A 12,068-nucleotide genomic window follows, 5' to 3' on the forward strand; every position below is an offset into this window, starting at 1 on the left:
CCACCTCTCCCTCCCTCTTTCCCTCCCTCCCTCCTTTCCCTCCCTCCCTCCCTCCCTCCCTCCCTCCCTCCCTCCCTCCCTTCCCTCCTCCTCCTCTCTCTTTTTCCATCCTTCTTCTTTCCCTCCTCTTCGCCTCATTCTCATGTCAGGCGAAGAACCGCTGAGATCGAACGCGACACTGCCCTCGGTCCTCCCTTCCTCCTTCCTCCTAGTCCTTCTGACGTGCCGCAGCGCTAACGAGCCATGCTTCGTGGAGGGGTCGCGTGCAGGTACTTCCATCGCATCCTCGTCATTTCCTGTCCCTCCTAACCTCCCGCCTCCTCTTTCTATGTCTCTGCTCGCTCCTCCTCTTTTGTGCTTGTCTTGTCTTCACCTGTTCTTTCGCTCCCCTTCCCCTCCTTGTCATGAATCTCCTGCAGCTCGAGCAGAAGTCAAGGTTGGCTTCCGACATGGACAAGTCAACGAGGTAAGAACGAGTAGGGAGGGGAGGGGAACGTAGAGCAAGGAGGCAGGTATAGCAGAGTCTTACTTCCCTTCTGCAGCAGCTTTTCTCCTTCGAAACCTTCTCCCACTTCCTTTCAATCTCCTCGTCTCCCTTCTCCGATGCGATCGCCAAGAAATTCGGTACCTGCCCTCTTCCTTCCCCCCCTGCCCTGCCCTGCCCTGCCCTGCCCTGCCCTGCCCTGCCCTGCCCCTGCCCCTGCCCCTGCCCCTGCCCCTGCCCCTGCCCCTGCCCCTGCCCCTGCCCCTGTTCCTCCTGCTCCTTTTTCTCTTGTCCCTCTAGTCTCTTTCCTCACTTTTCGATCAGAGACTGGCACGGTAAGCTGCTGAACGTGCATCCCTCCTTGCTTCCCAAGCACGCAAACTTGATGGACCTTGCTGTCCATCAGTCGGTTGATCTCCTTCCCTTCCTTCCCCCTCCTGATGACATCGACCAGGTGCTGGACGCAGGAGACACAGAGACAGGATGTACTGTACACCAGGTCCTCCTCCCCCTCCTCCTCCTCCTCCTCCTCCTCCCTTCCTATGCTCTTCTCCCGTCTTCTGCTCCTACTCCTTCACTTGCTCAAACTCCTCATGCGTTATGATGCGGTGGATTGAATCGGAGCTTGCAGGTCGTGGAGGAGGTGGATGGTGGGGATGCTGTCGTTCAGATGAGCGTTCCTGTCCTCCCGTCCGATACCGCAGAAACTCTCAAATCTAAGGTACTTGCTTTCTCTTCTTCCTCCTCCCCTGCCCTCCCTGCCTCCCTGCCTCCTCCCTGCCTCCTCCCTTCTCTCCTCTTCCTCAACCTGCCTCTCCACACATCACTGCCGTTCCTTGCATTCTCCATGTTCCTACATGCTCCTCTTACCAACATCCCCCTGGACTCTCCGCCACTCTCTCTCGTCTCCTTCCTCCCCTCCTCCCTCCTGACTTCCCCCCCAGGTGCAAGCGCTGGAAGGTGAGTCTCTCATCCGTGCGGCGGAGATGTACTACAGGGACCGCAAGCTGCCCGGGGCAGACAAGGAGGTCAGCTGCCACTCCTTCTCTTGCTTCTTGAGATTTAGTTGCTCTTCCAACAGGAGTGTAAGAAGCAGAAGCTAGACGAATCCGACAAGATGGCAGACTGAAGCTGATCAGCGGGAAACCGAGGACATCTCCTGATAGCCAACTGAATCTCCTCATGGTCAAAACAAGAATTTTCCCTCCTTCATACTCAACACGCTGGTCGACCGATCGCTTACACGAGGTTTCACTGCCGTTTCGCTGCCGCCTCCTTTGCAAGCTCCCGCTCAATCAGCTCCTCGAACGAGAGCTTGCCCCCTGAGCAGAGCTGCGCGTCTGCCCCGACGTTGGACCTCCGCTCCTGCTTCGCCACTTGCATGCTCTCGAATTCCCTGGGGATCTCGTCGTTCCACTCGCTCAGCATCGGATTGACGGGGCTGTAGTTGAGGAAGATGCGATACTGGTAGGGGAGCGTTGGTATGGACGGCATGAACTTGGCTATGTTCAAGTCGCCGAACAACTCCTGGAGGAGCTCATAGTTCTCTGCTATCGTGGTCAGCAGCACCTTCCCGCCCTGCCGAAGACAGAAGCGAACGGCCGTTGCGTACTTTCTCCAGACGTCCTCGGTGATGAAAGGAGGGTCGACCACGACCGCGTCGAAACAGCCCTGCATGCTCTGAGGGATGCCTTCAGGGTGATTGAAGTCGTAGAAGCAGAACCCTTCCTCGCTCTCCCACTGCCGGTCATAGTCAAAGAGGGCATCTCCCTGCCTACTCTGTTGCCCCCATCGCTTTCTCCCAGGTTTCATGGAGAAGAAGATGGAAGGGGTGGAGAGGAACGCAACGCTTTCTCCGGCCTCTGCTGCTTCGTCTGCAAGCGCATTGATCGTTCTCTTGCTGTACCAGTATTGGTTCAGATCCGCCTCCTCCTTCGTGTTCTTCAAGAATTCTTCAGCCATCTCCCCACACAATGACGAAGAGCAAAGTGGCACAAGTTAATCGTATCCTTCAAGGCCTCAACTGTCGGACACACTTCATGCACTTGAATAGTGTAGTGTACCCACAGCGATCTTCCCCTTGCGATCTCCTCTCCTCTCCGCACCGCTCCTCTCCTCTCCTCTCTTCTCCTCTCCTCTCCTCTCCTCTTCCTTCAAAGCTCCAAGCGATTCTGTTCTCCCATTCCCGCCACACTTGAAAAGTTGGACTACCCTACCCCCACTCATACAACCCCTTCTCCCCTCATAAAACCCCTACCACCTCTGCTATCTATAGGGTAACCCCACCTGACCCCTCGTTTCCGGAAAATATTCCACAGTTACCCCTACTTTTCCCTCCCTTCAACGCTAATAATGACCCCTACATCAGTACCACTACCCCATCTCTACCGCGCAGGGGGCGAGGTTGGCTGGAACGAGAAGGTCGCAATGCTGCGAGCGAAGTTGTTTGTTGGGGGGAGGAGCTGCGATGCGGCGGGAGGGCAGGAGCTGAACATAGTGAACCCAGCAGACGAGACTCTTCTTGGTGTAGCCTCCTCTGCCACCAGAGAGGATGTGAACGCTGCTGTGGCGGCTGCCAAGGAAGCGCTGGAGTCCTGGGGATCAAGCTCTGGGAAGGAAAGAGCTGCCGTCTTGCGCGCCATCGCTGACTCGGTAGAGAAGCACAAGGACAGTCTGGCAGAGAAAGAGGCTCTTAATGCAGGGAAACCGATACAAGAAGCGGCGTGGGACATGGATGATGTGGCTGCTTGCTTCAGACATCATGCAGGCCTCGCTGAGGCGTTGGAGGAGAGGCAGGGGAAGGTTGTCGATGTTGGCATGCAGGAGTTCTCGGTCAGGATGTTCTGGGAGCCCGTCGGTGTCGTTGGTCTGATCGTCCCATGGAACTACCCGCTCCTCATGGCCGCATGGAAAGTCGCGGCTGCTCTCGCAGCTGGCTGCACCATCGTTCTCAAGCCCTCGGAGCTCACGCCTTTCACCGCGTACGATCTGGCGGTCTATGCCTTTCAGGAAGCGAAGCTGCCTGCTGGTGTCTTGAACGTCCTCCCTGGTCTGGGCCCGGACTGCGGGGGTCCGCTCTCAGAGCACCCGGACGTGGAGAAGATCGCCTTCACTGGGTCTGTTCCCACGGGGTCGAGGATCATGGCGGCGTGCGCGCGGGACATCCGGAACGTGTCGTTGGAGCTGGGAGGAAAGTCTCCTATCGTTGTGTTCGAGGACGCAGATGTTGAGAAGGCTGTGGAGTGGATCATGTTCGGGATCTTCTGGACCAACGGGCAGATATGCTCAGCCACCTCCCGCGCCATCATCCATGAGGACATCGCTCCTCGCGTCTTCGCGAGGCTCAAGCAGGAGGCGGAGAAGGTGCAGGCGTGCCATCCGCTGACCCTCCGAGCGACAAGGTCGCCTACATCGGTCCGATCATCTGCAAGAGTCAGTACGACAAGGTGCTTAACTACATAGAGTCCGGCAAGCAGGAGGGAGCAACGCTGCTGTGCGGCGGGGGCAGGCCGGAGAACGTTGCGAACAAGGGATTCTACATCGCCCCGACAGTGTTCACCAACGTCCAGCCATCCATGCGCATATGGAAGGAGGAGATCTTTGGGCCAGTGCTGGCTGCTACTACCTTCAAGACAGAAGCCGAAGCTATCGCACTGGCGAATGACACATGGGCTGGGCTTGCCTCGGCAGGTTCTCCCCTGCTTTGGTCGTGTGAGAAGTAGTAGCTGCCTGACGCTGTTTGTCCTCCAGTCCTCACTGCCGATCAAGACCGCTCCATGCGCATGGCAAGGAAGTTCAAGTGTGGGATCGTTTGGGTTAACTGCAGCCAGCCGTGCTTCTGCCAGGTTGCTCTCTCCCCCAGGTCACTCCCAGCCTCTCTGATGTGTGGCACAGGTTCCATGGGGAGGCGTGCGGAAGAGTGGGTTCGGCAGAGACAACGGAGAGTACGGCCTCGAGTCCTTCCTGGAAGCCAAGCAGGTGAGATCCTACTACGATCGCGCGAGTTTGAAATTTCTTGTTCAGGTCACGGAGTACAAGTCGTCAGAGCCCTGGGGTTGGTACATGCCACCCGGTTTCACTCGTCCTGCAGAGCAGCCGAAGCCAGAGTCAAAACTTTAGACTGCGACGCGGGATGAACGTCCCTGCCCAGCTTGAATTCACGCCGGCCGCCTCAGGTTGCCAGCCCGGGCAATGCAGTCAGACGGCCTTCACGGTGGCTGCTGCCGCCGACTCTGCCGGGAGCCGGCGTGACATTAAGCCTAGCGGCCTCGGAGGGGAGTCCCGAGGTTCAGCCACCGTGAAGGCTTGGCTGAGTCTCAAGTTTGAAACGGCGTCTGTGTGTCTCTTTCAAGTTGGGCGGCCGGGCCGAACAAAGATCCGCATAACCTGATTGGAACTTTTTGAAGCCCGGGCCGGCCCTGTCGCCCGGGCCCGCGATGATGGTACCACCGTTCAGTACTGCGGCGGCTTCGGCGGTCCCGGCCCGGCGGGAATTTGCCGCCGGGGCACTGTGACCCCGGCCGTGACCCTGTCAGGCTGACTCGCCGCGGCGCCGGTTGCCGCCTCGCCGTGAGATCATCGCCGGGACGCGGCGACGCCCGGCCGTGACGCCGCCCGGCCAGGATAGGCCCAGCCTGCGGAGCCTCGCTCGGAGGCTCACACGGTCACCCGGGGTGCCGTCCGGAGGCCGCTGACTCTGTGAGTACTACCGCTTGCTGAGCCGAGGCTAGTAAATCGCCCTTCGGCCAACGCCGCCGAATTGCTCCGGGACCGTTGAACTTGTCAGTGAGAGTCCGATACGGAACTTAGTTCAACTCAGTGACTGGGCGCCGGGGCACTGCAGCCTGTCAAGTTCCGTCACAAGTTCACTGAGTCAGTGGCATCATCCGCCGCCGCCGGCCGCCGGCGGGCTGCCGGCGGCGCGGTCGGGCCCGGGCCGGCACTGTGGCAGTCACGGTACTAGGGCGGAGGCTGGCCGCAAGTTCACGGTTCGCCGGGAGGCCGGGCCTACTACCGACTCGGGATCTGATGATTGATCTGTACTGGCCAGTGACCGTACTCTCACTGTACCGTCCGAAAATCATCGAGGTAAATCAATAAAATGACTTAGAAATCATCGAGGTAAATATGTAACCTAAAAAAACTCCGGAAATAGAGCTCGTACTACCCCACCATGTTTCCCCCAGAGTTCTAAATCGAATATTTGACCCCTACCTATAACTTTACATGATCCACCCCTATGATGATGTAATTGACTCTATTACACCCCCAACAAAGGACAACCTCCATAACATATGTACCATAGCTAAGATTTATTTCAGCAAAGATCCAATAGATTGACCGCAACCTTTTAATTCTCCATCCCATTATCCACCCTCACCCCATGTTTAATTCCAGTACCCCTCATAATTCCTAATGACCCCTCCCATTTCAGTACCCCAGTGTCCCACCCTCCCCGAACCTTCTTGATAAAAAGCTCCTCCTCTCCGGTCTCTCCCATACAGGCAGGTAGACGCCAGTCACTGTACACGTCACGATGATGTTGCCTGCTTCCTACTCGCTCCCCTGCTCTCATACCTTGTGAAACGATCACTGGTGCTGTTCATTTGCTTGCTAAGTTTCCTCGTTGTCTCTTGGTTGTTATATGGTTTCATTTTTTCGTTTTGATCATTCCTCCCTATCATTGCTCCTCTTCTTTCCTCCTCTTCTGGTCTCAGACTTGATGTGGCATTGATACTTGAAGGTGTAATAGTTACTGATCGTTTCCTCAGCAGAAATGTTCTCCCTTCTCTTCGATCTTGAGGATTACGCCACCACCTACCGCGCCACCCGCGATGCCTACTTGAAGGCTGCCAACGAGCTCAAGCTCGCCACCGGCCCCTACAAGGCTGCCCGTGACGCCTACGTCGCTGCCACCGCCACCTACACCAAGTCCCTCTACGAGTAAACTGTGTAGATGTATTAAAGAATCAGAAACTATTCGAACTTCAGCCCTCTTCTCATTGCATCAAGACATCATACATAGCATGTATTGTGCGTTGCCCATACGTTGAAACATAACTGAGAGACAAGCAAATTCTGGCTTGGTTTGTCTGTTTGTCATATGTAGTTGACGCAATGAGTATCAAAAGTTTTCGACCCTTATTAGTGAACAACCTGAGATGTCATTGCTTTTTATAACGTGAGTGTTTCATGGACTCTGCAGAGTCTGAGCATGCCTTTGAAAAAACTTATGAGTAAACTAACCAGGTGTAGTGTATTTGCAAAAGTTAGAATCTATTTCAACTTGAATATTCGCACAAGTTAGAATCTATTTCAACTTGAATATTCGCACAAGTTAGAATCTATTTCAACTTGAATATTTGTTCAACCTGATAGCTCATTGCACTAAGAGACACCTTTATGCATTTATGTTTATTGACTCCACATTCGAGGAGGCATACTTACTAGAAGACATTCTTATGCCACAAGTTGTTCCGCTGGAGCTGACATCCTCCACTGTTGCGTATCCTTGAACGCCGGTGCTGTGTCAGACCTCGCTTTCTTGGCCTTCTTTCCGTCACTGCGCGGCGTCCGGCTGCGAGGCACATCACACGAGGAAAGGAAAGGCTCTCCTCTTGCTCTCTCACCTCCTCTTCTTCAGGCATGTCGAGGGAGTGGCAGGCAGCGACGACCCATGGCAGTAGGAGGAGAGCAGCAGTGTCGCCTGCAATGCCTGTTACGCGTCTTGAGGCGCCAACCACAAGCCTCACCTCCTCCAAGTTGTCCGGCATGGTCTCCAGGCATGGCGACTTGTTCCCATAGCTCGACGACAGGCCCAGCAGCGCGTTCACCTGCGCAGAGTCAGGCAACATCGGGGAGCCAGAGGAGCTTCTGACCGCATCCAGGTCGTCCCTCTCGCACTCGCTGGGGACCTCCACACGCAGGGACGCCGTCCCATTCCTCTTGAGACTGCCGCTCTTGCGAACACTTGACTCGTCGATGCTGGCGCTCCATGCAGAGATGTCCGACCCGTCGATCATATCTACATTCAGTGTCAACCTACAGCCGTTGGGATCCCCTAACTCTCACTTTGCGGCAGCTGAAAGTTGAAGGGTCTAGCTCGATTCACGTCCTCAGCCAGCTTAGGCGGCAAATCCTGAAAGTCCGTCATACACACTCCAGCTCCACACGCATAGAACGCACCATCTCATTGTTGACAAGCTTCCTTCTGATCGTTGAGTTCCACCTGTTCTTGATCGCGTTGTCTGTCCGGCCTAACACACCAGCATCAGCAGCGTCCACAGCAAAGATCTCCGATGAACTCACCAGGAATCATCTTGGAGATTTCAGCCCATCGATTTCCATGGATCTCGATGCACTATGTCAGCACAACGGGGCCATCCCTCTGCAACAGCTCCTCACCAAGTGCGCTTCCACGAGCTTCAGATCTTCCCAGGTCGACCATGCTTCCTTGACGATGTCTGCATGAAAATCATTCCTTGCACGCACATGCACTTTTCGGCTACCTGGATTGAGATGGTTGTGCCAGCGTTCCCGGCATTGCTTCCCCTTACGCCCTTCAAGTACCCACCACCGTCAGACCAGGTCAGCAAGGCAGGAGCATCAACCTGGAAGAACAAGAGCGATCCTGGCCCACTGTTTCGTCCCATACATGGAGACATACTTGATCACAAGCTCATCCTCCTGCCCCTTGCTTGTCAGACTAATCATGTACCCAGCTTCCATCCTCTCTAACCTCCTTCGTCCATTGCCCCTTCACATAGCCTCCCTTGAGATTGCCTACTCGTCCTAGCCCATCAGAAGCAATGGGAAGAGAGTCCGAGCTCGAGTCGTCATGATCAAACTTCTCCGAGGACTCGTCGTTGCTGTCAGCAAAGTCAATCCCACAAACTGCAATATCAGCGGACGGAATCACTTGTCTCCCGTGTGCATGCTCAGCGGTTTCTCCTCCTTCACGGATGATTTGGGTGCATTCGCGTCACAGTTCTCCCCATAGCTCTTGTCCATCTCCATGCCGGCGGCACCATCGTCGGCCCCAGAGAACAAGGTAGACCATGATTTCTTGGGTTGGAACGGCAGAGGACTCTCAGACTCAGTCGCGCCCTTCGTTACAGGCCGCGGTGGCGTGGCGAGGCTTGCAATGAGCACACTGGACTTGTTCCCAGCCTTGGAGGACTCCTTGCATGCTATCATGGTCTCTCGAGACTCTGGAAGCACACACGTGCTGACCTGTTTGCCCTTATTTGCTTGTCGAAGCCTTTCCTTCCCGTGATGCACATCAGCAGCAGAGACATCGGCATCCTCTGCCTTGTTCGTGGAGATAGAATTCGATTCCTCCTCTGCCGATCCGGAGCTCTCATCTTTTCCCCGGTCCCCATGGACGTCCATACCAGGAATGGCGCCAATTTCTCTCCCCACCTCACTGCACTCGATTCTCTCATCTCGGGAAAGCGAAAAGTCATGGGAGCCCACAACAGCCTCGTGAACTTGATCATGATCTTCGCTCCTAGCTGCCGCCCCCTCCTCAATCTCCATCTTCTTCTCCTCCCCTTCCTCGTTCAGCCTACCTCGCGCCATGGCGGTTGGTTGGTTCACACCCATACCACCCCCACCCCCAATCGGAATCTAGTACCACCCCTATTTCCCTAACTACCCCTGAGCCCCTTCAGCCCTATAACACGTCTCTCCCCACCCACCCCTCCCCCTCCCCCCAAGGTGCCCACCTTGTCCGCACCCGTGCCTTGTACCCCACCCCCTTGTTCTCCCAACCACAAACCTTATCTCCCACCCTCACCCCTCCTTATCCTTTGCGAGAATAGCTACACCCCTATAAATTATTACCCTACTCCATAGTTTACATGAAAGTACCCACCATGTGTCAAGCTGGACTACCACAGAACAATTACCCCCACCTACTCAAGAATTTACCACCCCTTGGATTCTGATCTCATGTGCACACCACCCCCTGTACAGTAGATGCCACCAAACCCTGGCAACAACATGGTTTTTTTTCGATTTCGTACCGCACTGAACAGATTTTAATCGATCCAACATATGTCATGGGCCCTGAGTTTACTCAATAATTTGATTTTTATCATCAAAATCAAAATAAACCACAAGTCAACATCCCATACCTCCACCCCTCCTCTCCCCTTGTCCTTCTGGGGTCCTCTAAAACAAAAGGTCGTGGGCAATGACCACCCCGCCTACAATAATCACATTGTTAGGACCCCCACCCCCATTTGGTACTGTTGTTGTACCCCTACAATTCGGTACGCTTTGTTCTACCTTCTAAAATACTAATAACCCGTTCTCTATGCAACCCTGCTTTACTACTGCGTCCCATACTGAACCACCCCACCTCATTACGCAATGTACCCCTACTTTTCCCTATGAATCACCCCCTCAGTGAGACACTTCATAGTACCCACCCTTTCCACCTGAACCCACCCATCTTGCTCTGGTTCCACTAGGGCTCAGCATTCGTTACCCCACCCCCCTTTTCCCATTCTTCCACCCCACCCTTATCCCCCTGCACGCCCGCCCCGCGCCCTTCCCATCGAGTAGGGAAGAACCCAGGATGATGGCTGACCAGTCACCTCCGATTTGACTAAAGATGACTTGTTGGAGGGTGGGTAGGGTGGACAGTATTGCACAAAGTAGGATATCTAGGGGGTAGGGGTAATTAAATCCCTCAAGGGATGCCTTGACTGACTAAGGGGGGTACTTATCTATAAGAATCCAGCAAGATTGGTGGTGGGGTACCTGCCAGAAGGAAACTTACTCCTGCGAGGAGGGTGGGGGTAGTCTAAGGAGGGGTCTTGTCCAAAAAAGAAAGCGGAACTACTAGAGGAGGGGGTAGGGGTTTCACCATTTGGAGGAGGTGTAGTAGGGTAGGGTGGGGTGATAGATTTCTTAATTAACTCATACAATAGGTGGGGTCCATATGGTAAGAAGAAGGGGTACACTGCATGTTTCGATCATAGGGGGTGGGGGTGGGGGTCAGACGATCAGGCTTGATTGTTTGACAAGATGGCGTCGTTGGCGATGGAGGCGAACGTTCAGGACGCGTTGCGCTCATGGCACCCGCAGTTCCCCGAGGTGACGCTCATGAGAGGAGGAGGAGGATGTCGGACGATCCGTCGAGTTGAGTCCAAAGACTTTTATGCTCTCCTCATGGCATCCGATTGTACTGTCACCTGGCCCGGGATCCTTTCGAATTGTGCCCACGAGGGTCCTGCATTCGGGTTTGAGTATCGTCAGCCCTGACAGCTGTGTAGTTGAGTTAGTTACAGTAGTGATTGAGTCAGGTTGATGAATTGCGAAGAGCCTTGGCACTGTACGGTAGGGAGGGTGTTGATCAGAGTTCCCTTAAGAGATCGTGAACACCGAAAGTTATGTGAGACAGTCAGGCAGTTGTTCTAAAGAGAGATGAGTGAGAGTTGTATGTGACAGAGCCCAGCGAGATAGATACCGACGTCGCAAGCAAGGATTGCATTTGTGATTGACGACCGTCCTGTAGCTATTCCAAGAAATCATCAACGCGGTTACACGAGCAGATGGGCCGTACCTCGATCTGCAGGTCAGCACAAGCATGCGTAGAGATGATGGGAGGGCTTCTAGCTCTGACAATGTCTGCAGGAGAACAAGAGCGTCGAAGGTGTCGCCTGATCGCCTTGATGATCACTAACCAGGATACCATGTAGCCTACCAGACGTCCATTGGCCTCGCTCTTGGTCCTGACGCGAAAAACCCCAACCTGCGCCATTGCCAAGTCAGGTCATGGCAGATCTGAGGAGGGAGAGGAGGACACTGACTAGATCCTTGCAGGGAGGTCTCGGCGGGAGGCCCATCCTACATCGCTGGTCTCAGACCCGGGGACCTGATTGTATCGATCAATGGGCAGGTCAGACGAGCGAGGAAGGGTCAGCCTGCGCACCTGAGCCTGTCTCACCATGCAGGCGATCGCTGTCGACACTTCTGTCCGCGAGATCCTGTGTGCCTCGGATCGGCACGGGGAGGAGTATGTGATCTCGGTGCGTTATGGTGGGAAAGAGCAGTGGCCCTCTGGGCTGAGCGCAGCCCTCAGTTTGTCCGAGGAGAGTCGACCCTCCAGTGCACAGTCGTCAGGATGCCATCCCGTCTCGTAGCCCAGGTGATGAGGAGAGGAGGTGACGCAGCTGGGCTGATGGTGGCAGGCGGAGCACATGTTCAACACCATGGCGCGGCACAAGGCCGACATTGCAAGCCAGGTATGAGGCTGCCTCGGGCCCAGCGCTTGTGAGCTGTTGCTACAAGACGAACCATCGGGAGCTTGCCATCACCTACCAGCGGATGGCAGAGGCTCAAGAGATGCTGATCTCTAGCCATGTACGTTTCTCATGCTCGATGCCTGCTCCTGCTCCTGCTCCTGCTCCTCCTCCTCCTCGTCTTGTACAAGGAAGGGCCAAAAGTGGATGAACGTGCCATGCAGCTGCGCGAGGATGCTCACCTTTCCCGCCACATGCGAGAGATTCAGCGGCGCGTGCTCGACAACCTGACCCACATTTTGCGCGGGATCTCACCAGGTGCGATTGACCGC

At 55.2% G+C, this 12,068-nt stretch overlaps 5 protein-coding genes across 5 annotated transcripts in view; 3 read left to right on the forward strand and 2 right to left on the reverse strand.

Moving 5' to 3' along the window:
• The window catches only part of GUITHDRAFT_146139 (hypothetical protein), a gene marked incomplete at both ends in the record, with an annotated part of 2,702 nt that extends 2,538 nt beyond the window's left edge, over positions 1 to 164 (forward strand). Inside the window, one exon of the mRNA XM_005822920.1 lies at positions 150 to 164. Coding sequence (XP_005822977.1) covers positions 150 to 164 — 15 coding nt within the window. The remainder of the gene's footprint in view (positions 1 to 149) is intronic.
• Positions 165 to 1,735: 1,571 nt separating this feature from the next.
• Positions 1,736 to 2,446, reverse strand: GUITHDRAFT_146140 (hypothetical protein; the record flags this gene model as incomplete). The annotated part of the gene is made up of 1 exon (XM_005822921.1): positions 1,736 to 2,446. One exon carries the CDS (start codon positions 2,444 to 2,446, stop codon positions 1,736 to 1,738), a length of 711 nt encoding a protein of 236 aa, XP_005822978.1.
• A 465-nt stretch (positions 2,447 to 2,911) lies between these two features.
• Positions 2,912 to 6,431, forward strand: GUITHDRAFT_117911 (hypothetical protein; the record flags this gene model as incomplete). The annotated part of the gene is made up of 6 exons (XM_005822922.1): positions 2,912 to 3,847; positions 3,886 to 4,195; positions 4,235 to 4,329; positions 4,379 to 4,462; positions 4,508 to 4,538; positions 6,259 to 6,431. 6 exons carry the CDS (start codon positions 2,912 to 2,914, stop codon positions 6,429 to 6,431), a joined length of 1,629 nt encoding a protein of 542 aa, XP_005822979.1.
• A 1,202-nt stretch (positions 6,432 to 7,633) lies between these two features.
• On the reverse strand, positions 7,634 to 8,246 carry GUITHDRAFT_79200 (hypothetical protein; the record flags this gene model as incomplete). The annotated part of the gene is made up of 6 exons (XM_005822923.1): positions 7,634 to 7,740; positions 7,793 to 7,835; positions 7,889 to 7,947; positions 7,993 to 8,043; positions 8,095 to 8,170; positions 8,223 to 8,246. Coding segments are annotated over 6 exons (360 nt in total), but the record flags the coding sequence as incomplete, so codon positions are not given.
• Positions 8,247 to 10,519: 2,273 nt separating this feature from the next.
• On the forward strand, positions 10,520 to 12,054 carry GUITHDRAFT_146143 (hypothetical protein; the record flags this gene model as incomplete). Its single annotated transcript, XM_005822924.1, has 10 exons — positions 10,520 to 10,588; positions 11,010 to 11,069; positions 11,129 to 11,147; positions 11,182 to 11,266; positions 11,318 to 11,393; positions 11,449 to 11,523; positions 11,577 to 11,642; positions 11,686 to 11,739; positions 11,786 to 11,857; positions 11,928 to 12,054. Coding segments are annotated over 10 exons (703 nt in total), but the record flags the coding sequence as incomplete, so codon positions are not given.
• Positions 12,055 to 12,068: the final 14 nt, after the last annotated feature.

The sequence above is a fragment of the Guillardia theta genome (genome assembly GCF_000315625.1).
Source record: "Guillardia theta CCMP2712 unplaced genomic scaffold GUITHscaffold_117, whole genome shotgun sequence".
In the NCBI taxonomy this organism is placed as follows: domain Eukaryota; class Cryptophyceae; order Pyrenomonadales; family Geminigeraceae; genus Guillardia; species Guillardia theta.